The following is a 27,492-nucleotide window of genomic DNA, read 5'->3' on the forward strand; positions in this document are numbered from 1 at the left end:
GACTTATCGCGACAGGAGCGCTCGTAATTCAGATAACACGGTTTGAGGAGAGCGAGCGCGGGTGCTGCTGGCAGATAAGGAACCGTTAAGAAGTCTCCTTGCGTGCGCAAACTGGTCCCACGTGTGGTTTCCGTTACTTGGCGCGTGGCCCTGGGTCGCACCTCAAGAACAAAGGACAGGACAAACAAACTATACAATTGTTTTAGGACATGATATTAATATAGTATAATAATAATTCATGATTGATAATTATTCAGGAATACATATTATTTCTCCTCGCATGAAAGCTCTGACATGTTGGCGAAATTGAAGGAGAAATGGTCAATTTTAAGTGTCTAATCGAAGAGGTTAATATCTGTGAAGTTCATGTTTAGTAGGCTACGGCCCACCAGCAGTAAAGTTGTAAACATCAATGAACTGTTTTTCACACCCACCAATGACAGAGTGAGAGTGAGAGAGAGAGAGAGAGAGTGAGAGTGAGAGAGAGAGAGAGAGAGAGAGAGAGAGAGAGAGAGAGAGAGAGAGAGAGAGAGAGAGAGAGAGAGAGAGAGAGAGAGAGAGAGAGAGAGAGAGAGCGAGTAAACGTGTGTAAGTTCCGCCACCTCTTCCTTTTCGTTGAGAACGTAAACAGCCCAACGCTCAGCCTCCTTATCTTCAGGGTTGCAGACGTTCCGCACTGTCCATGGTATCACAATAACAAGCCTCCATCAGACACAGAAGAGAGCCGCCGAGAAGCGCATCGCCTTTCAGTTATGAAGACGAACAATAAGAAAGCTTCGAGTGTTAAGTGTGTTCAGAGAGAAGTGGACAATGAAAAGTGATAACCTCAAACGATCGTTGGGCTTCTGCATGGTTTTGTTGGTCCAATTGTCCCAGTCGTCCGCTCCGAGGAACCCACAGGACTTCCAGTACAAAGGTGAGCTAATCAATTATTTCCTTTCCTAACCCTGGGACAGAAAAACACTTACAAATGCAAACAAAAGTGTTAATTTATCTAGACCTACAACTTGGGAAACATTGAAACTTTGATATTGTTGCATTGTTTTAAATAAGTTTTCTTTAAAAGTTTAAAGCATGGACTTCTTTGTTAAAAGAAAGCCTTAAACAAGCCAGTATCTAGTTGCTACGTTGTACTAATGACAGACTACACATTCATAGTCTAAATGTGTTGTTATATTTCCCAGTGTCTATGCTGCTGAGGGCGGAGCCAGCGAACCCCAAGTGTTTTGCGGAGGGACGGAAGGACTTTACCTGTTTTTGGGAGGAAGACGAGGCGACGGCCGGACATGTGGGCCAGTATTCCTTCACCTACGCCTACCAGTGAGTCCCTATGGCTATGCCTGCTAAGACAAGACCAGACCTAGGCCAGTACCAGACTGGGGGGCTGGCAGATTTAAACAACATCCTAACACTGTTGATTAAAGGAGTTAGATTAGTGCATTTGTTGGCTCAACGGAGCTCCGAGTCCATCACACATGCACGTGAATGTCTGCTGATTTCCACGCAAAGGTTGAGTTGAGCTCCAACGCTGCTCTCTGGTTCTCTGGTCGTCAGGAAAGAGAACAGCAGCCGGTGTCCGCTCAGGACGCACCGCGCGGCAGACGGGAAGAGGCTGTTCATCTGCCAACTGAACAACACCCAGATGTTCATCCAGATGGACATCAAGGTGGAGCGAGACAGCGTGACGATCTACAACCGAAGCCTGCTAGTGGAGCTCGCCTGTAAGTGAGGAGGGGCCCTGATACGGGGTTATGGCGGCTAGGGCAGGCTCAACTCCCACACCAAAGGGTTCCGGGGGGGAAATACTTCTGTAATGTGAGTCGGCGTACAGGCCACCTGGTCGGTTGCCTTTGTGACTCTCGAGCAGAGTCGAACAGTCACCCTCTGTGGCCGTGGATTCCACGGTCCACCTGGTCTTACAGGAACTGAGTTTTCTCTTGGTCTTAAAAATACCAGGGTGTCACATAATGTCTTCCTTGTCGGTCTGTAGTCCTCCTAGACCCCCCGCGGAACCTGAGTGTGTCCCAGACGGAGCAGCAGGGCCAGCTGCGGGTGTCCTGGGTCCCCCCGGAGGTCAAGTACATGTCCGACAGCATGATGTACGAGGTCAGCTATGCCCCGGCCAACGGCGGCCTGCCGCAGGTGAGTTCCAGTGGACACGCCCCCCCAAAAAACACCTGACAAGTGGGGCCCACCTGTGGGTCGGGATTATTAAGCATGAAATGCATGTTCGGTCTTATGATGATGATGATGATGTTTATTTTCGTGTCATGCCACACAAGTGGCCCGTCCCACCCAGGATTACAAGACACCGATATAACTACAATGAATGTTGTACATACACAATGAATCACAATTCACTATACAATGCAATAAACCGGATAAACACACCAAATATAAATGGAGATATTCCTCTTATGAGTTATCGGTAGTTAATGTGTTGAAGTCGGAGTTACAAAAATGGTCAAAAGATGGGCTCACAGGCCATAAAGGTGGGGAGCCTCTGCCCTGCGTTCTATTGGCTGCAAACACAAGCTCAGCTCAGGTCTGACCCTGCCAGGTGGAGGAGGTGCAAGCGAGGTCAGAGGTCGTGCTGAGGGGCCTGAGCCCGGGGACAATCTACGTGGTCCGCGCGCGCGGCAAACTGGATGGAATCAGCTACAACGGCTACTGGAGCGCCTGGACCCAGCCTGTCTCCATGGAGACGCCCCCTGCAGGTGGCTCTTCTGTCACACACACACTGACACACACAAACACACTCGTTCACCCACACACTCATGAACAGAGACACAAACACCCACACACTCTTTTACATATTGAAGCTAGCTCAGATTATGATTGTACACTAAAGTATGCATCACCACATTGATTGATTCATTGATTCATTCCTTAATGGTATGTGGCCATGGTTTCATTGATTGTTTGATTATGGTTATGGCTGATTGACGAATGTCTCTGGATGGCGGTGTTCCCTGCAGGCTTTGACATCCTCATCATCTTCCTGGTGGCCATCATCTCTGTGATCGTCTTTCTGCTCTCCGTCACCCTCATCATGTCTCACCGCAGGTCCGTCACCACTGACCCCTTCTGTACCCCCAAATGGAACGTTCCCCCCTCCCAATCCTCACCCTACCATCACAAGACCCAACACAGTCAAGTCATAGCAGACCTCGGCCTACCAGTTGGTACAGTGCACTTGGTAGGCTGGTTGGCTGATCTATCCCGCTTACGTATCGGTGGACCCTCCCACATGTGTTGGCACTGATGTAATCTACCATGACACCTTGTGGTGAATTAAGAGCCCCCTTTAAATGCATGAATTCATGTTTGTAATCCATATTTATTTTCCAGGTTCATTAAAAAGAAGATTTGGCCGGCCATCCCAAATCCTGAGAGCAAGTTTCAGGGCCTCTTCACCGTATACGGAGGAGACTTCAGGGTAGGACTCATGATAATAAAAACTATTAGCCCAGAACACACCGCAGGAACCTGGCTCTGTGTTACCGGTCCCACACCTGAACCGGTGTGGCTAAGATAACATTTGTGAACATCTGTAGCAGTGGCTAGGCTAACGTGTTCTTGTCTACCTGCAGGAGTGGCTAGGCCACACCAATGGCAGTCTGTGGCTGAGGCCAGCCTTTTACTCCTCTGAGGGGTGTCCTTCTCCCCTGGAGGTCCTCTCTGAGCTCAGCCTGTGCTCCCAGCTGCCCACGCCACCTCTTCCCCTAAAGGCCTCCAGAGCCGGGCCCGTAGAGCGACAGGGGGAGGAGAAGTCCTCCAGGAAGGAGGAGGAGGCTTCGGGAGGCATGGGGGTGTGGCGTGAGCCGCCCCACGACCACTGGCTGATGGAGCAGCTGCGGGCGTTCAACCGGCTCGCCGTGCCCTCCTCCCAGTCCTCCCTGCTGGAGTCTCAGGACGCCTACGTCACCCTGGACGCCCAGCAGCAGGCCAGCACGGAGGTGGAGGAGCACCTGGACGACATCATGGAGGAGAGCTCCCCACTGGAGGTGCTGTTCGCCTCGTCTGAGTCCCACTCCGATCTGGGCTCCATGCAGCGGAGCTCCGGATCGGGCCGCCTCTCCTCCGGCTCCAGCTTGGAGTACCCCAACCAGACCTGGCCCCCCAAGGGCCCCGGGTACACCTGCATGGCGGTGGCGGACTCCGGGGTCTCCATGGACTACAGTGCCATGAGCTCCGGTTGCGTCAACGTCGTCAGAAAGACACGGGTCTACAACGAGTACAAGAACGAGATCTGGTCTGAGCCGAGACCAGTGCTGACCAGACAGTCGCAGGTATACAACGGCTGGTGATCCAATGGCAAGCCCTATGACTACCAGCTTACCGGCTGCTGATCCAACAGAAAGCTCAACGACTACTGGCTTACCGGCTGGTGATCCCGCTCCTAGCTATACAACTTCCAGCTTACCGGCTGGTGATCCCACTGCAAGCCCTACAATTACCAGATTACCGGCTGGTGATCCAACGCCCAGCCCTGAGACTACTGGCTTACTGGCTGGTGATCCCAGAGCAATCCCTACGGCTACCAGCTTAACGGCTGATCCTACGCCAAGCACTACGACTAGCAGCTTACCGGCTGGTGATTCTACGCCAAGCCCTACGATGAATGAATGATGAAAAGAAGCTGTGGGATGTTTAATACCTGGCATTTCTTATTGTGTGTATGCGTGATATGATTGTCCGGGGAGGTCAAGTTAATTTGTAAAAAAAAATGTTTTACTTGATTTAAAGTAGCAATACAGTAACAACATGTATACTGTTAAACTATGATGTATTTTGATTTACAGAATTTTTATTTTGTAACTTTATATTTGGATAACTATGAGGATTACATATATTGACTTATATGGTTCCCTCAGGTCTATATATATAGGAAATATCACAATACCAATAGGATTATTTTCAGTTAAGCACTTTTGAATTAAAGCAAAAGTATTCATGCTAGCACTATATAGTTGTTATTTGCATGGCAATGTCTACTTCCAAATCTTTATTTGTATATATTGTCATTTTTGTTTGGTTTATGATGGTGATTTTCCTAAAATAAGAATATTCACGATAGGTTCACAATATTTTTTTTTAACGCCAGGTCTGATGCTAAATAATCACTGCCACTTATGATGGCACAAGTCGACAGATTTAATAATGGCTAGTAGTGGCTAATCACCCTCAGACATAAGTAAAGGGACCCTTTTAATGTAATGCTGAATATCAATGTCTGTGATTGTTGCCCAGTGTTGCAGTCACACTGTAAATAATCTAGTTATTTTCTTCTGTTAGATGTGTTCATGTTAGTTTTGTTACGGTCAAAAAGTCCAAAACATCACACCCCATCTCCTTTCCTAACCACTTTCCCTTGAGGGGAAACATCATGAGGTCAAGGAGAGTTTTGAAGGCGCATTCATATGGACTCCGGGAAAGACACCCGCAGACAACCCGAAGATGGACAACTAAAAGTGAATCTACTTTGCTGCGGTGCTCTTAACATGTTGTTTCAGTCAGGCTGTATAAACTTGGACAACCCTATGGAAAAGGTTACTTCATTACCATGGTTGAGATTTAAACCAAAAAAGTACATTCATTCTACACAAAACATAGTTTTATATAAAAGACAAAAAAAATAAAATACAACTAATACACCTGCACTAAAACGTATTTTTTTTTTTTAAGTGATCTGTACAACTGAAAATCTGAAGTTTTCATTTATGTTTTTCCTTTTAAAACCTTTATCAATATTAAAGATGATGCTATACAGCCATTCTAGTTGTCGTACTGAACAATAGATTAAGCCAGAACAGAAAAACAAGGTCAGATCAGAACAAGTAAGTAGAAATATAAAATAAACTATAGGATGAACATATCCATACTATAACATTAATAGGATAGATAATGTACACACACACACACACACACACACACACACACTTTCTACACTGATCTAAACTCCATTGATCCGTTAGTGAAGACGACGAGCTGCCACTCCTGTGATGTGCAGTCTGCTCGGTCTGATGGGTCCATGGGCCCAGCCCCTGATAGGTCCACTCGCCACACGTCCTCCAGCCCAGCCGCCACGGCCGCGTAGCTCTCATCCCGGTCTAGAGTGCACCGCGCCGTGAAGTATCGATCCAGGACCGCCAGCACCGGGTGGGAGGAGCCGGGGTCAGCTGGCCCCACCTCACACTCCGGCTGAAAGGAGGCGAGGAGGCGGCAGGGAGCCAGCCAAGGGGCCCGGCGCTCGAGGACCTGCGTGAGGAACGCGGCAGTGTCGAGCAGCAGGGCCGAGAGGTGAGCCGCGCACGACTGCTCCCCCTGGTGGAAGCCCCCTCCTCCTCCCGGACCGCAGAGGAAATTCTGGAGGCGGTCGACGATGATGAGGGAGGGGGCGGTGGGCGAGGTGTTTTCGGGCTCGTGGAGGCCGGCCACCTGCAGGAGTAGCTCCTCCAGCGTCCGCGGATAGCAGAACTTGATCATCTGAATGGGATAAGTAATGAAATAACTTATCATGAATAGTAATAATGAAAATGAAGGTAATAAAGACAAAAAAGTGAATGAGAAAACGTTGTGCTATTCAAGTGAAGTTCCCTCTGAATATGAAGAATACAATTTAGTAGAATTACCCTGATTTTGGGGAGAACAGCAAAAGAGCAAACTTTCCCTCCAACATGCCATGCAACTGTCCAGCTCATGCAAATGTTGGAGTTCATCGTATTGATAATTATGTTAACTAACAAGTTACCTTCAAGCTATCGGGGCTGAGGTTAGGGAGGCAGCTTGTCACGGAAAGGGGCAGGGTCTGGATCTGGGTCCGGGTGAAGAACACTACCTTCATGCCCCTCCGGGAGGCCGCGATCAGAGCTGCGAGGAGAAGCACGGAGCGGCTCATGGTGCTGTCGCCGACCACCAGGGCGCTGCATGGTGACGATAAAGTACCGCTCACATGGTTTACCTGGCCTCCTTTCGCAATAAACGTACTAAACACGTGCGTTAAGACGTCGGCCATACTGTCAGGGGACGTATCGGAGACATCTGTCAGTCAAATTAGATGAGGTCTGACAGGGAGTGGGCATTTCATGCCTCTGTTTACATTTACCAAGTGACTGTCCGTCACGGTAATGGGTCGGGGGGAAACGTGCTGAAATTAATACAATGTTCCGCTTATCGGGATTATCTAAATCTGTGTTTGTATTAAAATGTGTCAATGATCTCGGTACGGTACACTTCATTTGGAATTTACTATTTTTACACGTTTGATATGTCCCCGTAAGATTGATCACACTTTAAAGTTCACAAAAGTTTTATCACAAAATATTTTTTTATTGAAATGAACAACTCTGCATACAATGCCGGTAAAATATAGGGCTGCAAATCTAACAAAAGCAATCAATCAAATATATTAACAAATCAGACTGAAATATTTGAGTTTTTTGTCATGTCCGTTACGTTTGATGTCACTTCCGTTTTTTGCAACACAATCACAACACAACAACTGCCGTGTAATCGTCGCTAACATGGCGGATCTCTATGCAGGGCTAGAGTCTCCCTTGGACAACACAAACAATGTGTTGAGGCGCTGTAGGGGCCGACCCCGGCTCACCGACACCGACCGGGCCCAGCGACGCCTGGAGTCGCGGAAGAAGTACGACGTGCGGCGGGTTTACCTGGGGGAGTCCCACCGGCGCTGGACGGACCTCCGCAGCCGGACGAGTCTGAGCGATGCCGGCCTGGCGGAGTACCTGATGCTGCTGGACTCGACCTACGGGGAGAAGTACCTGCAGAACCGCCATGGGTATGTTGGGTTAGTTTGTGTTATTATAATGTATTAGTGGTACGTTCCTACCACAGTGAGTATGTTTTAACACATTGTTGAATGAAATGTAGCTTCGTGTTGCTGTCTATAATGTTTTGGGTTATGGTCAGAGCTGTTATAAACTATATAGGTGAACACCGAATCAAAGCTTTTCCAGATGGTCGTATCATTACAGACTTTTTTATTTTACTTTTAACAAATCGGGTGTGGTCTATCTATATATTACCACTACACTGACTTTTCTTGGAATCAAAATATGGATAAGGTCATGGCAGAATTGTGTTGAGGGTGTCTGACTCCAAGCCAAATGGCTGTTTTGAATCCCAATGCGATGTTCCTAAGCAAGATGCCAAAAACGCTACCTTCATGAAATTGGTTCACTCTGGAGACAAGTGTCTGCTGAATGACTAAACAGTTTGAAGATGCCATGAACTGCACCATGCCTGGCCTGGTCAAGCTCTGGCGCTGTGCCTTAACTCTTATTGTGTGGGATACTGTGTTGCAGGGAGAAGATTGCCCCCGAAATTCCTGGGAAGCACAAAAAAGGTGGGGCAGCACGCGTACAATACAAGATAAAACTGCATTCAAAAAGTATGTCAGGGTGTCAGTCCACATAAAGGGTAGATATAGGTCAGCCTACCCAGTTGTTTGTACCAACTGGTAGGCTGAGCTATCCATCACTCATTCCGGTGGACACTCCCAGTTGTGGTGTCATTAATGGGTCCGTTTTTAAATGGCTGGGGGTGGCTGATCAACGAAATGGCAAAGTAGTATTGTTCACTCCTCCAGGGATTATGGAAGAGGACTCCAGCCTCAAGAGCCTGGTGTCCTGGTACCAAGACCACAGCAACAGCTGCCCCTACGAGCCCCAACTTCGAGGCCTGGAGCCACAGCCCGGCTTCGCCACCGCCGCGGCCTGGCGCTGCCCGGCCGAACACTCCTTCGTGCAGTACCTGCTGCCGCCACCGGGGGACACCAGCGAGTCAGAGCCTGAAGGAGAGGTGGAGGGAAACGGCGAGGGAACAACCAGTAGAAGCCTAGCACTGGTTAATGGCCCGGTGACCAGGCAGAGAAGGGACTGGGTCAAACGGGCTCAGGAGCGGGAGGAAGGTATGGAGAAACATCGCTGAATGCTGTGAGGATGATGTTGTATATGTTTGCATTTGGTCTGCTGGTTAAACACATGGACATCACGAGCATGTCAAGTAGCGAACATGTTAGGCATCTTTAAGCTCAGTACCCAAACATCTTTGGGAGCCTGAAGTTATATATTGCTAAAACATGCTAGTTAGCCTAAAATGCTACCTGAAAGTAGCCTTTCATGCTAAGGTGAACGCCAACTACTGGGGGCAGGGCAGGGGTAAAGCATGCAATCATACTAACAAAGAAAGACCGAAACCAGGACCCTCTCTCTGGGAGACCCCGGAGTTGACACAAAAAGAGTTCTAACGTATCTCTACATTGGTTTTTATAGACGCGGCTGACCAACCAGACGTCTGCGGGGACCACGGGGCCTCCGCCCGGTCCCCCCCTGCGGCTCCGGAGAACTTTGTCGGGGCGGAGGACCAGGGGAGCCAGAGGAGCGCCGTGGTCCATGTAGCGGGGCGGGGCCTGCAAGACAGGGAGCCGGAGGAGGACCGGAGGAGAGAGGATCACTCGGGAGAAGGCGAAGGAGAGGGGGAAGGCGCTGGGGGTGGTGGGGGAAGAGAGGTGAAGTTTTCGGAGGAGCTGGAGATAACGGCCGGCGGTTACACGTGTGTCGTCATGGCAACTGCCCTGACGGACAAGCTGGTGAAGGCGGAGGCGGAGCCTGCTCTGTCCCACCAAGGGGCGGGGCCATTGGCGGAGTCTGGCCAGGGGGTGGAGCTCGGGGCGGAGTCAGAGCACGCCGAGCTGTTCGGTTCTCAGGGGCTCCAGACCATGATTGACAGCTGCCAGATCCAGGGTCAGAGGTCATCACTGGAAGGCCCCCAGGTAACCGATGATATCGCTGGATTGAAGTTCCCTATGTCACCACCATGTGTCAAGTCTCTAGTGACATCATAAAACCAGGCTTTGATGGTGACATCACACCTGTTGATGACTTAGCAGCACTTTATAGAGGCAGATCTATTTGGATAGTTGTGTCGTTAATTTTGTTAATTACATTTTATAGTGTCAGTTCAGTTCAGTTATTGGTCAGTTATTGTATTGTCCTGTGATATCACACACCTTCTCTACAAAGCATTCTAAAAACAATTATATATTTTCTCTATCACAGTTGCTCCTTTCAAGCTGCATCCATGTGTAACAACGGAAAAAATAAGTACAAATATAAAATCAAATAAAAGCACCCAGTCAATCACAACAAACACCTGATCGCGTGAAACCGTCTATAACTCAAACCTTCTAGTCGGACTGAGTGGGCGGGGCCTAACATCCCTACCAATCCCAGCACTTCTATGTCCTCATCACCAAATCACACCCAGTTTCTCCCTGTGGCAGCTGATCATCATCACGGGGCCAGGCTATGGGTCTCTGGCCCCTGAGGGCCTCCAGCTCAGCGTGGCTCCCGGGGCCGTGGAGGAGGTCACCTGCACCGTCATCCAGGGCGTGGCCTTCGACCAGGTGTGCCCCTCCGACGCGGAGCTGAGGGCGGCCGAGGAGGACGAAGAGTCCATCTCAGGTCAGTCATCGAACCGTCGTGGGCGGGGTTTGTCAACAAGTTAGTGAGTCCGGATTAATAATTATTATGAACGAATTAGTTATTCGTTCATGTTCCTGACATTTATTTTATTTGGATCCCTAGATAGGGCGAATAATTATAACGATCTTGTTGGAACATGTCTAGGGATGGGAATCGAGAACCGGTTCTTGTTCAGAACCGGTTCCGAGTCAACCGATTCCTTGGAATCGTTAGCAAGCCTGCTTAACGATTCCGCTTATCGGTTCCGGTCGCGGCAAATGCGTCGCGACGTCACACACACGCTGCTTTGATTTGGTTCAGAACGCAGCCAACATGTCGCCGCCGAGGAAGAATCGCATTGTGCGTTCACACCAAACGCGACGGGGCGACAAGATCCCATACAAAGTGAACGTAGAGACGCGTATAAGGGCGAGTTTTTCGCGGGAGAAAACCGGCGACAAGTTTTTGTCGTGATGACAGCCAATCAGCGTTCAACAGCGTGATAACTGAGTGACATGTGTAACGTAACAGCCAATCAGCGTTCAGCCGTCAAACTCAGTGCAGTGCAGTTCGGGTGAACCGCGGAATGGAGGAGAAAGGGATTGTTGCAGTTTGCGACTCCCGGAGCTCTATATATAATAGTATATAATATATTATATACTATATTATAATTGTACATATAATATCACGGCCAACAGCTCTGTCGCCTCCGGATGGCCGTAGCGTGGGGAGCTCTCATAGGGATTGGGCTTCTCGGGGTTTGTTTACCGGCATTGCTATGGTTTCCGGTCTTGTGTGTTCCAACGGTTTATTAGGTAGGCCCATCTAATAAATCTCTGTCTAATCAATGCTTCATTTTGTTTATGTCAGTTTAATTTTGTTACAAGTTGAATGCAAATGAGCACTGTTAGAATTCCAAAAGGCACAAGCTCTTACTTGGCTGTTTTCAGTCTGTGTTTTTAGTTGTATGGCACATAATGATGGCATTTGGGCTTAAAAAGCGAAACATATATTTTTTCGTCTAGACCAATTGATTTGAAAATGTACAATTTCCTAATACTAGAAGCACTTCTGATCAGATATTAAAGAGATGTAATGCAAACAAACACATTTATACTTATTTTCTCACCCAATGAGAATCGATAAGAGAATCGATAAGGAATCGGATCGATAAGCAGAATCGGAATCGGAATCGTGAAATTCTTATCAATTCCCATCCCTAAACATGTCTTCCCTGTGCCCTTGAGCAGAATGGAACACCTGGAAGAATAGTGAATCCTAACCAGAGTTGTTTTTGTCCCCCCCTGCAGGTCTGAGTGATAAACACATCCTGGAACCCACCGAGCAACACCTGGAGTCCAGCTGTGAGCGGGAGCGGTCCCGCGGCCTCTGCAGGTATAAACACTAGGGCTGGGATAAACGATTATTTTTTAAACAGTTAATCTAGCGATTATTTTTTCGATGCATCGATTAATCTAACGATTCATTTTTTCAGTTCGATTCGATTCGATTATCGATTATCTCCCCATTAATTGACTAATAGCAATTTATACATGTTGATATTCAAAAAATATGAATTCCTTAACATTTCAATACGTGTTTATTGCCTTTAAATTCCAAAATAAAAGTGCAAAGTAATGCATTCTTAGAATTCTACGGTGCTCGGTCATCTGCAGCTGCTACCGGGTGGCGCCTCTTCAGGTGCTGTTGAATTGCCGTGGTGCTAGAATGGAAAGTCATCTCCATTTTGCAAAGACAACATATCACTGAATCGTTTCCTTTTACATTAAATAATTCCCATACTTTAGAGGAACAAGTGTGTGGCGCCTTGCACTTATGAAAGTCTGAGGAGCCGCTCGCGTTGCTACTACGCTCCGGCGCCGCCCATCTTTTTTTTTCCGCATTTTTCGCGTCGGCGTAATTTATGCGTCGACGTCATCGATTACGTCGACGCGTCGTCCCAGCCCTAATAAACACCCAGATGTACATCGTAACGATACGTCAAAACACGCCTCACCTTAAAGCTACGCTCGGATGGACTTGTCTAACGGCGGCCTGCTCAGCAGGTCCAGGAGAAGCCGTCGCGGCCCGGTCATCGAGGCGGACGGCATGCTGAAGATGTTCCACTGCCCGTACGCCGGCTGCAGCCAGGTGTACGTCGCCATCAGCAGCTACCAGGTAACCCCAAACCCTACCTTTTACCTCATTAAATAAAAGCTAATTTGCATAGAGTTTGCTGAAGTTCAACTTTTATCCTTTTCCCTTTACACACGCCACGATCACCCATCCGCACCCGAGCCCCCCCCCCCCCCACCCACACACACACACACACACACACGCATGCTATCTTCCCAGAATCCCTTGCCAACAAGCATCCCTTTTGAAGTGTTGCAAACTTGAGAGGCAAGAGCTTGAACACCTTGACGCTGAGAACAAACAGATCTTGAACTAGAAGAAGTGGAAAAAGCTGCAAGACGAAATGCATTCAATGAGAGCGCAGGCAGATAGGGACAAGTATGTTGGCGGACCGGCAAAGAATGCCATTGAGAGCTGCTTCCTGTTTGGCATCGAGGCCGCCTAATCATTCAGCATGCGACATCCTGGAAAAAGATATGGATGCTTCTTAATGATAGCTAAAGCCTTCAGAGATAAGCTCAGCTCATGGTCAAGGTTATGACCAGAAAACAGAATTGAGCTCAGAGCGTTTGCAGACTTCCTTCGAGGCTGTCGGATTCCTAATCTTGAAATCGACCAACGACTGTGGCGAAAACCAAAGAATGTTTACAGAGCTTCCTGATTGGCTAACAGCCAGATGGATCATTGAGATTGAAGATGGAGAATGCCTGGATGGCTTCTTCAGTCAGTTTTTGGAGTTTGTCACAAAGGAAGCAAAAATAGCGTGTAATCCAGGGACCTCTCTTCACGCTCTGAAGTCTTGGGACGATGAGGATACTAAATACTTTTCTACTACCGTAATGTTAATGCAGCCAATGAGTTCTCAAGGTATGGATTTGGAAATAAATGCCTGTTCAAATTAAGGCCTTTGTAAATCGTTTTTTGTGCCAAAATATGCAAAATGTATGAATAGTTAAAAAATATGGATCTCTAATGTGAAGTGAGTGATAGTTATAAAGCTAAATAGTTAAGAGTATGAAGGCTGAATACTATTCAGCATTAGAACTCGAGCATTATTTACTAAAAAGTGATAGAGTTCTTATTGGGAATAATAAATAATGATAGAGTTCTAATGCTGAATAGTGAAGAATTATAGTTCTAATGCTGAATAGTATAACGTCATGGTTCTAATGATGAACAGTAAAGAGTGAGTTCTTCTTCTCTGCAGAACCACGTGAACCTGGTGCACCGGAAGGGCAGGACCAAGGTTTGCCCCCACCCGGGCTGCGGGAAAAAGTTCTACCTGTCCAACCACCTGCACCGTCACATGATCATCCACTCAGGTGGGTTCACCTGTTGTGCCTAGAGAAACCTTTTGCTGCTACTTTCTTACATATACATTAGACCAGGGGTGTCAAACTCATTTTAGCCTAGGGGCCACATGGAGGAAAATCTATTCCCAAGTGGGCCGGACCGGTAAAAATATGGCATAATTTTGTAAAATTAAACATGCTGTGAGCACACCAAACACAGGTTTCCCATTTACTTCCGTAAATAAAAAGGACGATGACCATTTTTCTTGTAAAACTCTGCACTGTGTCCACTTTTCGTCTTTTTGACAGAGACATTTTGGGGCAATGAGAGTGCCAAAGCGCATAATGTTGGAAGTATAAAGGTACGGCCACACCAACCGCGTTGCTCGCGGTAGGGGCGTTGAAAATCTGCATTTTTGCATAGGGAACCATTGGTCTAGGTGCGGTACACGCGGTGAAGCGTTGCGTTGGGGGCTTTAGGCGCGGAAGTTGCACGTAATTACGCACGTAAACGCAGCCTGGCGGACTATTTCTCTGCTGATCAACACTACGAATGCTGGAAACACACCAGACACACCATGTGAAGTTATTTAACCCGATTAGTGTTATTTATATCCGAGATTATTTAATCTAACCCGATCTAAGCTCTATTATGCACCCAAACGCGGCGTTTGGGTTTCCTACCTCGGACTCCAGCGCAGCCACGGCCGACATCTTTCTTTATTCTGGGTGTAAATAGTTACATAGTTACGCCATTAAATGCGTTTATGGAAACATTTGTAGCGAGAAATGTGCATTTTAATTTCATAATTTTTGCTCAGTGAATGTGAAGGATGTTTGGTTTGATAGTTATGACGAAGAGGGAACGCTCCGTTCACTTGCATGGACATGGACTCATCTAGCTGCGGTGACGCGGTGGAAGCATTGAACCACCACACACCGATCAAGCGTCAGGTTAGGCGCGGTACTCGCGGTATCCACTGCGAGCAACGCGGTTGGTGTGGCCGTAGCATAAGGCAGAACGACAAGGTAGCTCCGGGCTAGCTGCACTACCTGTTTATACTTGCTCCCTGCTCAGCCCCGGTATAAAGTTTGCTTGCTTAACATAATTGCTATTGCGATTTCTAGTGGACACATTAAGAACAGCAGTTTCTTTCATTGAAAAATAGCAGATCATTTTACGTTACATTCCAAAGCGACTTCCAGTTACACACAATTGTCCAGTAGTTCAATGTACAACAAATTAATCAGTGCCAGTCAATGCAATTCATGTAATGCTAGGAAGGATTTTTATAAAAAAAAAAAAATATATATATATATTTTTTTTACAATACTGTACTTCACAAAATCATCTCGCGGGCCGGATTAAACCCGTTCGCGGGCCTGATCCGGCCCGCGGGCCGTACGTTTGACACCCCTGCATTAGACTCTGGTATATTTTATTTTTTTTAGTTTATTTTTATCGGTTTAGTCTTTATCGGTTGTTTACTTAGTGTTAGGAAATGACTTGTCTTTATCTCTTGTGCCTGTGCCATTTTTCCCTTTCACCTTGGGATAGTGACAATTGTCTTTTCGATTCCTTTGTATTTCTGGTACGTGTGAAAATATTGACAATAAAGCTGAATTTGACTTTGAGTTGGAACGGGGGAAAAAAGGCCTTTATACTGTAGTGTTGTTGGACAACCTTTATAAAAACGAGTCTCCCTAACCGTGGGCTGTGATGTGGCGCTGCAGGGGTTCGGGACTTCATCTGTGAGACGTGCGGGAAGTCGTTCAAACGCAAGAATCACCTGGAGGTCCACCGGCGTACGCACACCGGGGAGACGCCGCTGCAGTGAGTCCCACCCACACCTTCAGACAGCTACAGTCAGTGGAGGAGCACAGTCCCACCCACACCTTCAGACAGCTACAGTCAGTGGAGGAGCACAGTCCCACCCACACCTTCAGACAGCTACAGTCAGTGGAGGAGCACAGTCCCACCCACACCTTCAGACAGCTACAGTCAGTGGAGGAGCACAGTCCCACCCACACCTTCAGACAGCTACAGTCAGTGGAGGAGCACAGTCCCACCCACACCTTCAGACAGCTACAGTCAGTGGAGGAGCACAGTCCCACCCACACCTTCAGACAGCTACAGTCAGTGGAGGAGCACAGTCCCACCCACACCTTCAGACAGCTACAGTCAGTGGAGGAGCACAGTCCCACCCACACCTTCAGACAGCTACAGTCAGTGGAGGAGCACAGTCCCACCCACACCTTCAGACAGCTACAGTCAGTGGAGGAGCACAGTCCCACCCACACCTTCAGACAGCTACAGTCAGTGGAGGAGCACAGTCCCACCCACACCTTCAGACAGCTACAGTCAGTGGAGGAGCACAGTCCCACCCACACCTTCAGACAGCTACAGTCAGTGGAGGAGCACAGTCCCACCCACACCTTCAGACAGCTACAGTCAGTGGAGGAGCACAGTCCCACCCACACCTTCAGACAGCTACAGTCAGTGGAGGAGCACAGTCCCACCCACACCTTCAGACAGCTACAGTCAGTGGAGGAGCACAGTCCCACCCACACCTTCAGACAGCTACAGTCAGTGGAGGAGCACAGTCCCACCCACACCTTCAGACAGCTACAGTCAGTGGAGGAGCACAGTCCCACCCACACCTTCAGACAGCTACAGTCAGTGGAGGAGCACAGTCCCACCCACACCTTCAGACAGCTACAGTCAGTGGAGGAGCACAGTCCCACCCACACCTTCAGACAGCTACAGTCAGTGGAGGAGCACAGTCCCACCCACACCTTCAGACAGCTACAGTCAGTGGAGGAGCACAGTCCCACCCACACCTTCAGACAGCTACAGTCAGTGGAGGAGCACAGTCCCACCCACACCTTCAGACAGCTACAGTCAGTGGAGGAGCACAGTCCCACCCACACCTTCAGACAGCTACAGTCAGTGGAGGAGCACAGTCCCACCCACACCTTCAGACAGCTACAGTCAGTGGAGGAGCACAGTCCCACCCACACCTTCAGACAGCTACAGTCAGTGGAGGAGCACGTTCTTAAAGAGACAGTGAACACAAAACCAACTTTTTTTTGTTTCAAACATAATTTGTCTTAAATGATTGTCAACAATGTTAGCTTTGCCGTTTTATCACTGTTTCTGAAATAAGTTGCCAATTTAGAGAAAAAAGGGGTAGACAGTAATCCTATGTTTTTGCTATTCACCCCAAAACACTGAAAGTTCTCGTTTTCGTACACTTATTCTATAACGGCATGTGTGCGTGGATGGGGAAGTGATGCAGCCCAACCCATGTCTGAGGGTTGGGTTTCCTGGATACATAGAGTCTAGTGTAGTGTGTGTGTGTTTGTTTGTGTGTGTGTGTGGGGCGATTTATTTAATGTCTGAGTGAGGCGTAGGCTTCCCGTACACCCAAAGTATAACGCTACGGTGTAAGGGGGATTTAATTTACAACATTGCTCTTTATAACGCTCTAAACAGCTCTACACCGACGATACTTAAAAAAGTATAAAAAAGTTGTCGTAACCATGGGGATAACACTCCTAAAACTCTCTCATAAAATAAACATTTTTTTAATCACGCTGTTCGAATTCCTTCTGGAATAGTGCTCACGTGCTCTATAAAAGTGTCAATCTTTAGAGTTTAGTGTTACAAAGTCATCAAATAAGTGACAATGAAACAATTCAACCAGGGTCGGCTTTGCTCAGGAGGTAGAGCAGTTGTCTTGTAACCGTCAGGTTGCTAGTTCGATCCCCAGCTCCTCCTAGCTGAGTGTTGATGTGTCCCTGAGCAAGACACTAAACCCTAACGGCTCCTGACGAGCTGGCTGTCGCCTTGCATGGTTGACTCTGCTGTCGGTGTGTCAATGTGTGCATTAACAGATGTAAGTCGCTTTGGATAAAAGCGTCTGCCAAATGCCCTAATTGTAATTGTAATTGTAACCACGAGAAATATATTCTTTGGATGTACCCTAATTGAAACACCTTCCACACATTAGACAGGAACAATGGGAATATGACAACATTTAAAAGGAGCCGTCCCCCGTCTTCTCTTCAGGTGTGAGGTCTGTGGCTACCAGTGTCGGCAGCGAGCGTCGCTCAACTGGCACATGAAGAAACACCGCACGGAGGAGCAGTACCGCTTCACCTGCCAACACTGCGGCAAGCGCTTCGAGAAGCTCCATAGCGTCAAGTTCCACAGGCTGAAGAGCCACCCCGACCAGCAGGCGTCTGCCCCCTAAATGCCATAAGGCGGTGATGGGAAATGTAGTCTTGTAGTCCTCGGATCAACATCTCTCCCCAGACCATCCATGATGCAGACAAAGCGCCATCGGGTGGACTGGGTGATGGGGATAGTCGTGTCTCCTGGTCCTCGTAGAAACATCGCTCGTAGAACCATGGTACAAAACAGAGGGGGAACACCAGAGCACCAGAAGCTCTGGGAGATGGTGATGGGGAAAGTCCTCAAAGTAACTCCGCTCAGAGGGCCGAGGTACCACCATGTTGGGATTTGGAGTGTGTCTCAGAGGGCCATCCATGATGCCACCCAAACACAGCATGCGATGAAGAACAATGCTGGGAAATTTAGTTTTACAGGTGAATGACTAACACTGACCTACAAAGGACAATCTATGGTCTGACAGGCCTCCAAAGGTGGGCCCACTGGTCTTCGCTGTGACTGCTATCCAGAATGCCTTCTGTGTTGTAGCTCGGCAGTTAAACCGGTTCACTTGAAACATGGAGGTGTCTGGTTCCAATCCAACGTGCGTCAGGTCGTCAGATGGTTAAACCCAGTCCCAGACATGTGGGTGGTTAGTCTGTGATCACGGTCTGGGCAACGCGGTTAGCAGATCAACAAGCGTCTAACTCCTGCTCAACAGACACAACGAAGTCTCCTTTTGATACGTTAGTTGTTTGGTACTCTTCTGTGTATTCATGTGTCTTTTGGGCGGTGTGTGTTATCAGAGGATGTTGTATGGTCGGATCTGGTTCACGGTTACCGTGACGTGATGCTCCCGTCTCTCCCGACTAGGGTTGAGCGCAGCGCTGCGTTCCGAATGTTGTGTAATCAAATACACCGGTATGGCGGTCTATAAAAAAATCATATCCTAACGAAAATACACACCGTTATTCAGTGTGAACCGGTATAGCGCCCAGCACTAACACAAGTTGACGCCGCAACACCATGGGGGCGGGGCAGGGGGCGTTAAAAAACGCCAGGCACCGTTATGAGGAACCGAAAGATATTTATCATTCACAGCACACACAGCAGACTCTTCGGGTAAGTCGAGTAATTTAATGCCAACCGTAAATCTTGCATATCAAGTAGGCTAGCAAACACCGTTGCCATTCAACTCGGTGTCCGCTGACTTTCTGCTTAATGTGAAACTCATAACAAGTCGTGCATGTATGCAAGTGTGTGCGGTTTCGTTTTATTAAGTACCGGTTCGAGAACCGTTTTAGCACCGGAACCGTTTGAAAGGTACCGAGTAGGCACCGGTATCGGATAAAACCCAAACGATACCCAACCCTACTCCCTCTCCATTCTACCCAATGATTCATCCTCTGTTTCTTTCTTTTGTTTTATTTCTAAAGCGATGCACTTTGTCCTTCCCCTGTTTGCTCATGTAATTTATGGGAATAAGACGGAAGTTATTATTGTACAGTATTTATGAAGCTTGTTTAAGATAAAGAGGCTAGTAAGAGTGTGTTACAAGTCCTTGTTTACAATTGGGCTCTTTTGGATTGGCTTGAGAGGTAAGGGTTAACCCAACCCCTAACCCTCTCCTTCAAACACCCTCGGTCTATACTTTACTGTTCAGTAGATTATTTTAATCCACAGCGTTGGGTAGAACCCCTACCGGCTATGTCATGAAAAGACTCTGAATCCAGTCACAAAGTAGCAAGTTTGATAACCAAATAGGAAAGGTTTCTGCCACAGAATGAAAGGAATGGTTGGCTTTAAGGTATTTGACGTCTGTTACATTTGTGACTATGTTGCCGACAGGTCCACGGTTTATGTATTTTAAAGTGTATCTAGTGCAGTGTTCACCCTCTTCAGGCCTGGTAGGCCTGCCATCAGGCCAACATTTCAAACAAAACCAATAAGGCTTCGTTACCCTCACACGATAAGATCACACCAAAAACGACGGCGTTGCGCGAATACATAAACGGTCAATAAAAGGCTACGTTTGGAAAAAAATATTGAATACAATTTAAATGTCAAAAATCGTAAGTAATGTGATTATAGAGGAACATTGACAACTGAACCGTGTTCATGATGTGAAATGTTTTGATAAATTCGTATTTATTTTTATGCAATAAATGCACTTTATTCAAGTCATCTTCTCCTTGTGATCACTTTGTTGTATTACCTGATGTACCAAGTGAACCAACATTTGAATATTCGAATGTTCGTCACCTGCTTTTGCAGCAGAGTGGAACGCTCACGTCGTAGTGTTCTCGGGAGGGCATAGGATTAAAAGAGAAAAAACGCCAAATTGGGGACTTATTTCAGTAACTGACAAAATGGCATGTATTACTATGTTCACGATAATATAAGACAAATAACCATCTTTAAAACAAAAGAAAATGTGGTTTTGAGTTAAATTGCTCTTTAAGGTTTTTCCGGGGGAAAACCTTAGATAATGAGTGTCTTCCATCGATTATTTTGGTCATAGGTTAACCGTTGACTAACTCCTGTTGTGTCAGCTTCAAGTTCGGTAAGGCAACACCCGTCCGTCTGCCAAAGTATGAGGTCACCAGGAAGCCTGTGATTTCAGGGAATGACCTGCAAATGGACGCATTAAATTTTGTGTAAATAAGATGATAGGCTCATAATACGATAACTTTTTGAGTTCTACTTCCGCGCTATGAAGGTTATTTGTTTCTAGTTGACTATGCCGGTCCTCTATGAGAGTATTGACACAAAGGTAATCTCAGTTGCGCTTTCTGTGCGGCCGGTACCCAACACAATCGGGCATCACAAAGCATTATGCCGTAGACTAGAGGGAGGGTGACTGATGTGGTCGCCCTCGTAAGCCTCCAGGCATCTGCTGCGCAGGTGCACCCAGCCGACCAACCGGTCATGCAAATAACCAGCCGGCCGAGCAAGCTCCACATGGAATTGAGTTTCAACAAGGAATAAATGTTATGTGGTATTATTTATTTGAGTAAATAGTGTGTGTGTGTGTGTGTGTGTGTGTGTGTGTGTGTGTGTGTGTGTGTGTGTGTGTGTGTGTGTGTGTGTGTGTGTGTGTGTGTGTGTGTGTGTGTGTGTGTGTGTGTGTGTGTGTGTGTGTGTGCGCGCGCGCGTGTGCGCAAGACATGGTTCTGTTTGTGTGAGACAGGGTTGTGTGTGTGAGATGGTTCTCTGGGTGGATGTGTGTGTGCGTGATGACTCAGTGGATGGATGTGTGAGTGAGTGATGGTTCTGTGGGTGGATGTGTGTGTGAGATGGTTCTGTTGGTGGATGTGTGTGTGTGAGTGATGGTTCTGTGGGTGGATGTGTGTGTGAGATGGTTCTGTTGGTGGATGTGTGTGTGTGAGTGATGGTTCTGTGGGTGGATGTGTGTGTGAGATGGTTCTGTTGGTGGATGTGTGTGTGTGAGATGGTTGTGTGTGTGAGTGATGGTTCTGTGGGTGGATGTGTGTGTGTGAGATGGTTGTGTGTGTGAGTGATGGTTCTGTGGGTGGATGTGTGTGTGCGTGACGTAGCCATGGTTTTCTGTTGGGGAGCAGAGGGAGAGGAGGGGGCGGGGCCTCCCTCAGGTGTGTGCTCTGGGGAAGCTCTATGCTGCTTGACTACGCACAGGCTCCGCCCACCCTCCCCCCTCCCCCGACCTATATCAACATCCCAGCCCTGAACACTGTTAGCGGGGAAGATCATCCACAGTGACTCGCATAGAGCAAGAGAGAGAGGGCGTGGAGAGAGAAGAAAGAGAGAGAGAGAGAGTGACTACAGAGAGAGAGAGAGAGAGAGAGAACCTATTGAGAGAGTGACTACAGAGAGGGAGAGAGAGAGAGAACCTATTGAGAGAGTGACTACAGAGAGGGAGAGAGAGAGAGAACCTATTGAGAGAGTGACTACAGAGAGGGAGAGAGAGAGAAACAGAGACTACTGGGAAAACAGAATCGGTGGACTCCTGTTATCGTACAGAGCTCAGCTTCCACAGTAACTGCCTCCTCTCCAGCTACACGTCAGCCCTCGACACACCTGTCCTCCCGCCAGCTTCCAGGAAAAATTACCCCAACAGGTGAGCAAAGCCAAGGTTTACTTAGAATTTGATATGTAATCTGTGTTTTTGTGTGTCTGTGTGTGTGTGTGTGTGTTTGTTTGTTTGTGTGTAGCACAGGTGTCAGATTTATTGTTGTTTTGTCCCGGTTAAATAGGGTGACGTGACAATAGGATTCAACAAAGGTCCTCTTGTCTTGTCCCCTGAGAATGAGACGGCAATTACTGCTCCGCTTTGAGTTCAGTTTGGTGACTGTCGAGGTGAAACACTAAATGAATTTAGTTTTGAAAATAAACTCATGTTGTTCATCTTTATGTATTCAGACAACTTCCAGGGAGAGAATATATATGGATGATAACTATGTATCACTCGAAAATGATCGTAGCTAACTGTAGATCGAAAAAGCTACTGTAAATATAGCGTTTCAAATGTATATCTTATAGTCACGTGTCTTAGAAATGTCTTAGAAATGATATCTACGGTTTGTTGTATGGGTATGGGTTATTTCATCACTTCTTCAGTGTGTGTGTGTGTGTATAACAGTACATATACAGTCCAATAAAAGAGAAGAGGAAAGGCTTGAGAACAAGGAACTGCATCACTGGGTGGATTGTAATTATATATATTTTTTTGGATTTGCAAGTGACATTTGCATTTGAATGCTCACCTGGCTTGCTAATGATCTGGCCATGTCCTCCTTTGGTCAGGTACGAACCTGTCCAGGTACTTCCCTGACCAGGGGAGGTACACAGCTGGCAGGTACTCGTCGGTTGATAACCTGGACAGGTACTCCCCTGACCAGGTACTCCCCTGGCCAGGCACTCCCCTGACCAGGTACTCCCCTGGCCAGGCACTCCCCTGGCCAGGCACTCCCCTGGCCAGGCACTCCCCTGGCCAGGCACTCCCCTGGCCAGGTACTCCCCTGACCAGGCACCCCCCTGGCCAGGCACTCCCCTGGCCAGGTACTCCCCTGACCAGGTACTCCCCTGACCAGGTACTCCCCTGGCCAGGTACTCCCCTGGCCAGGTACTCTGCTGGTCAGGTAATCAGCTGGTCAGGTAATAAACTGGCCAGATATTCCCCTGGTTGGTTATTCAGCTGGCCAGTTAGCCAGTTTTGTAGGGGACATACTGGCAGAGCATTAGGAAATAAGACGTAGAAAAGCCAGCACTGGTTGTAGTCCGGAGTCACAGCTCATTATTGGACTTTAGTGTTTTCAAACCTTCTCTGGCCTGTGTGTATGATTAACTCTGTTGTTGTCCAGGCAACCGGGCAAACAACCTAACTGGTCTCATATTCGTTAAACTCTTTGTAAGTGCTAATGTCTTTTTGGCTGTCTTGCGTAGCAAATCATTTACTTTTCGATGTCTGTAAATCGCGTCTTTACACAATATCTAGGTACAATGCGAGCAACCGTGAAGCACTTTGAATGCTCTGCTCAAAGAATCCATGTAATGAAATGTCTGACTGACGTGTACTACAAACCTCCTTCCAAACCAGATGTTTTCACAGACCCACCCTGTTGTCCACAAACACAATGGGTGGTGTGTTGGGGGGGGGGGGGGGGGGTCAATGTTTGAGGACAACATTGTGTCTGTTTCAGAGACGAGACACAAAGGCCCATCTGGTTCTGAGTGGTCCCTTCAGCCCCAGAGACAGACGGCCCCTGATCACTGTTGATACCCTGCGTTCTGATCAGAAGACACCACATCGTGTTAGTGTGTCACATGCTTGGTGTGCGCACATAGGCACGTGAAACTTCAGGTGCACTTGGGCACAAAGCTCATGATATTTTACGTGCTTTGCTGAATAAAAAAGTGTACCAATAAAAAAAACACGCGCCTAAGCAGGTGGTTATGACCTCTCTGGTCTTCGGTGTGTGTGTGTGTGTGTGTGTGTGTGTGTGTGTGTGTGTGTGTGTGTGTGTGTGTGTGTGTGTGTGTGTGTGTGTGTGTGTGTGTGTGTGTGTGTGTGTGTGTGTGTGTGTGTGTGTGTGTGTGTGTGTGCGCGCGCGCGCGTACGGCTCGGTAGTATAATAGCTCTGTTGAGGAAGTAGTTCATTGCCCGATTCTTCCCGTAAATCGGTGTGTTTGTTGTGCGTTGTGTTTTCAGCCGTTGCGTTCCCTTCTTCCACTCAATATCAATTTTTTACTCAGAGGAATGTCAAGGACAGGCTGGGCAAATAGAGCCGCTGGTCCCGGGCTCCGACCTCACATCGGACCCACCCCCTTATTTGTTCACAGTGACGCGGTTCTATTTTGTCATTGACTCTAAACCTCATGATACAAACAGCCTATATTTAGCCAAGTGGAAATGCTACGGTGGGAATGCTTGATATCCTCACGGAAGGTAATGGCAGTGTTTATAAAATGTGTATCGAGCATTGATAAAAGGATCAGATAACTATTGGCCTGCAGACGGCCATGTGAGCAGGCCAGGTGTTGCTGCTTGGAGCTCCTGATGTCTCTCAGGTGTTTAACTTTCTCAAGCCCGCAGGCTCACACTGTCACCTGAGTGACTGCATGAACCTCTCAGGGGTATTTACATGGAATGAAACCAAACTACTGTACCCAGTGTTGGCTATCGTTGTCTGACGTTAGCGTAGAATGAATGGATGTAAATTATGTACAACGCACATTTTAATAAATGAAATGAAATTTCTAAACAATTCATACCTGTGTTTTTACAGGTAGACCACATCCACAGTAAACATGGGCTGCTTCGGGTTCCTCAAATTCATGATGTTTATCTTCAACGGCCTCATCTTTGTAAGTGTAACTTCCTTGTTTTTAAAAAAAAAACTTTGATAAATGCCCGACACTATGACATCTGAAGGCTGATAAAAAACAGCTTGTTTTACTGAGAGATTTCATCTGCAGCAACTTTTTACTACCTTGTGAGTTGTTTCGGTTATCATTTGATGCGTCCATTTTTTTCTTCCTCTCCCATCACCTCCTCTTCAACCCCACCCCCTCTCTTCCACCTCATCCACCCCGCTATCTTCTCCTCCAACTCCTCCTCTCCCACCACACCTCCTCCGTCTCCTCCACGACCTCTTTCACCCTACATTCCTCCTCCAAACAATCACCTCCTTCTCTCCCTTCCACCCCATCTCCTTCCACTCCCTCCTTCCTCCTTCTCCACCTCTTCCTCCTCCTCCACCACCTCCTCCTCTCTCCCCCAGGTGGCGGGGGCTGCCCTCCTGGGCGTGGGTATCTGGGTGAAGGTGGACAGTAGCTCCATCATGGGTCTACTCAACAGTATGGAAGGGGCACCAGAGGAGCTGGGCCAGCTGCTCAACGTGGGCTACCTGCTGATCGCCATCGGAGTGGTGCTGGTGGTCATCGGCTTCCTGGGTTGCTGCGGCGCCATCAAGGAGAGCCGCTGTATGCTCATGCTGGTAGGTCTCACCCCTGGTGGGTCTGACTGCTGGTAGGTGTCACCCGTGGTAGGTCTGACCGCTGGTAGGTCTCACCCGTGGTAGGTCTGACTGCTGGTCGGTCTCACCTCTGGTAGGTCTGACCCCTGGTCAGTCTCACCTCTGGTAGGTCTCACCCGTGGTAGGTCTCACCCCTGGTAGGTCTGACTGCTGGTCGGTCTCACCTCTGGTAGGTCTGACCCCTGGTCGGTCTCACCCCTGGTAGGTCTCACCTGTGGTAGGACATGAGCATGTAGTTCCTTTGATGGCCTTTAGGTGGTCTCAGGTAGAGACGAGCATGTAGTTCCTCTAAAGGCCTTGATGTGGTACACCTGAAGGCCGATAGCCTTTTTTGGCTGACTCAATTGTTTCCTTTTAATAGCACTGACAGTTTAATGGTTGAACGAACTATACATGTTATGTTTGTAAGTTCTTTGTATTGTCCTGATGTTTTCATTGCAATTGACGAGGCTCTCCTGTCCTTGCAGTTCTTCATCATCATTCTGGTGATCTTCCTGGCGGAGGTGGCCGGTGCGGTGGTGATGTTGGTGTTCAAACCAGTGGTGGGTAGACTCAGATTCCAACACATGTGTTATGGCTTCAATTCAAATCCAAGGTTTTTGGAAAGTCAGCGGTATTCGTTTAACTCCTTTGACCTTCCAGGCGAAGGAGTTGATTGGGAAAGTGGGGGACGCCGCGAAGAAGAGTATCGTCAAAGAATACGGCTCCAATATTGACGTCACCCAACTTTGGAACTCGACCATGGATGCGGTATGTTGCTATGGCGACACAATGGGATGTGATCTACCTTGGATGTGACTTGCAACACGATTTTTTTTACCCCGCCATTTATACTTCCTTCCTGTTCTGTTAGCTGGAATGCTGTGGATTCTACAACTACACCGACTTCACAAACTCGACATACTTCACTGACAACAAAGTCTACCCGAGCCAGTGCTGCCAGCAGGGGTCGCCGCTCTGCACTGAAACTGAAGCATCCAACAACGCGGTAGGTCCTTGTCAATCACAAGTACCCTGGCTAGACTAACTATGTCATGGAGATCCTCTGTCGACCTATACCTTATACATTTTTAAGAGTTCATTATTCCCACTTTGTATTTTTTTTCCCAGACATCAATAACTGGTTGCTTCCCGAAGATTGTGCAGCTTATTGAGGACAACTCGGTTGCGATTATTGGGGTCGCATTGGGAATCGCTGCTCTAGAGGTACAGTAAAGGACCTAATGTTGGTGGTTTATTTCACATTGTAAAATGATACTGTATCATAGTCTAACCACATTTCAGGATAATTGCAGTTACTACTAAAGTGGAAGTCACGCTGTGTATTTTTTATGTAAGAGAGAACTGCTTCATGTGTTGGGAGGGGAGTGCGGGCTGCAACATCTTTCTTTGAATCTCCATGGGTCCATTTGGGGAACAATTACCTCAATGGTCCAACTTCTCTGCGATTCTGGGAGATAAATTAGAGGATTTGGTGTATGAAGCAGAAATATCTTCTAATAGAAACTAGTGATGGGTCGTTTGCGACCGAATCAGTTCCGAGGAACGACTCTTTAACAAGAACGAATAGACCTGATTCCACGTTTCAGTTCACTCTCGTTCGTCTCTATCATTCGTTCTCCCAGACTCGACTCCCACTCGCTGACTCCCTGTTCAGTGTGTTAAGTTAGCAGAGTGGTGAAGAGGGACTAGCCTGGGCCACAATGATTAACATGATTAACCACTACCGGAAACGCGACTGAACGAATGAATGAACAAACGATTCTGAACGGTTCTTCTTGGCGAATTGACCGATGCAAACTGAATCAAGGAAAATAATAATGTAATCCATCAATAATAGAAACCAGCCAAGGGTGACACTTCCCATTTAAGATCACATTATTCAT

General features: G+C 47.6%; 4 protein-coding genes across 8 annotated transcripts in view; 3 read left to right on the top strand and 1 right to left on the bottom strand.

The window, feature by feature from the left end:
* The first annotated feature begins 610 nt into the window (after positions 1 to 610).
* On the top strand, positions 611 to 5,628 carry epor (erythropoietin receptor). Its single transcript, XM_060071250.1, has 8 exons — positions 611 to 916; positions 1,185 to 1,320; positions 1,555 to 1,721; positions 1,991 to 2,142; positions 2,561 to 2,717; positions 2,979 to 3,066; positions 3,352 to 3,439; positions 3,594 to 5,628. Exons 1-8 carry the CDS (start codon positions 811 to 813, stop codon positions 4,308 to 4,310), a joined length of 1,611 nt encoding a protein of 536 aa, XP_059927233.1. The 5' UTR covers positions 611 to 810; the 3' UTR covers positions 4,311 to 5,628.
* On the bottom strand, positions 5,109 to 7,140 carry swsap1 (SWIM-type zinc finger 7 associated protein 1). Its single transcript, XM_060071579.1, has 2 exons — positions 6,755 to 7,140; positions 5,109 to 6,489 (listed from the first exon to the last, which is right to left on the bottom strand). The coding sequence occupies exons 1-2, from the start codon at positions 7,016 to 7,018 to the stop codon at positions 5,947 to 5,949; spliced, it is 807 nt and encodes a 268-aa protein (XP_059927562.1). The 5' UTR covers positions 7,019 to 7,140; the 3' UTR covers positions 5,109 to 5,946.
* Positions 7,141 to 7,175: 35 nt separating this feature from the next.
* On the top strand, positions 7,176 to 20,276 carry znf653 (zinc finger protein 653). 2 transcript variants are annotated; one of them, XM_060071067.1, is made up of 10 exons: positions 7,176 to 7,804; positions 8,331 to 8,371; positions 8,615 to 8,935; positions 9,300 to 9,799; positions 10,310 to 10,490; positions 11,801 to 11,885; positions 12,554 to 12,668; positions 13,834 to 13,948; positions 15,653 to 15,752; positions 17,991 to 20,276. In XM_060071067.1, the coding sequence occupies exons 1-10, from the start codon at positions 7,464 to 7,466 to the stop codon at positions 18,172 to 18,174; spliced, it is 1,983 nt and encodes a 660-aa protein (XP_059927050.1). In that variant the 5' UTR covers positions 7,176 to 7,463; the 3' UTR covers positions 18,175 to 20,276. The 2 variants fall into 2 exon arrangements, with proteins under 2 accessions (XP_059927050.1, XP_059927058.1); XM_060071075.1 differs by having other exon boundaries at positions 12,557 to 12,668.
* Positions 20,277 to 22,048: 1,772 nt separating this feature from the next.
* tspan34b (tetraspanin 34b) overlaps positions 22,049 to 27,492 on the top strand; it is a 6,079-nt gene continuing 635 nt past the window's right edge. Inside the window, exons 1-7 of one of the 4 annotated variants that reach the window (XM_060071600.1) lie at positions 22,049 to 22,188; positions 24,857 to 24,935; positions 25,352 to 25,567; positions 26,074 to 26,148; positions 26,249 to 26,356; positions 26,460 to 26,594; positions 26,717 to 26,812. In XM_060071600.1, coding sequence (XP_059927583.1) covers positions 24,879 to 24,935; positions 25,352 to 25,567; positions 26,074 to 26,148; positions 26,249 to 26,356; positions 26,460 to 26,594; positions 26,717 to 26,812 — 687 coding nt within the window. In that variant the 5' untranslated portion in view covers positions 22,049 to 22,188; positions 24,857 to 24,878. Of the gene's footprint in view, positions 22,189 to 24,376; positions 24,517 to 24,570; positions 24,639 to 24,739; positions 24,763 to 24,856; positions 24,936 to 25,351; positions 25,568 to 26,073; positions 26,149 to 26,248; positions 26,357 to 26,459; positions 26,595 to 26,716; positions 26,813 to 27,492 lie in introns of those variants that run through there. The other 3 variants (XM_060071611.1, XM_060071616.1, XM_060071619.1) reach the window with 3 other exon arrangements.

The sequence above is a fragment of the Gadus macrocephalus genome, chromosome 2 (genome assembly GCF_031168955.1).
Source record: "Gadus macrocephalus chromosome 2, ASM3116895v1".
In the NCBI taxonomy this organism is placed as follows: Eukaryota; Metazoa; Chordata; class Actinopteri; order Gadiformes; family Gadidae; genus Gadus; species Gadus macrocephalus.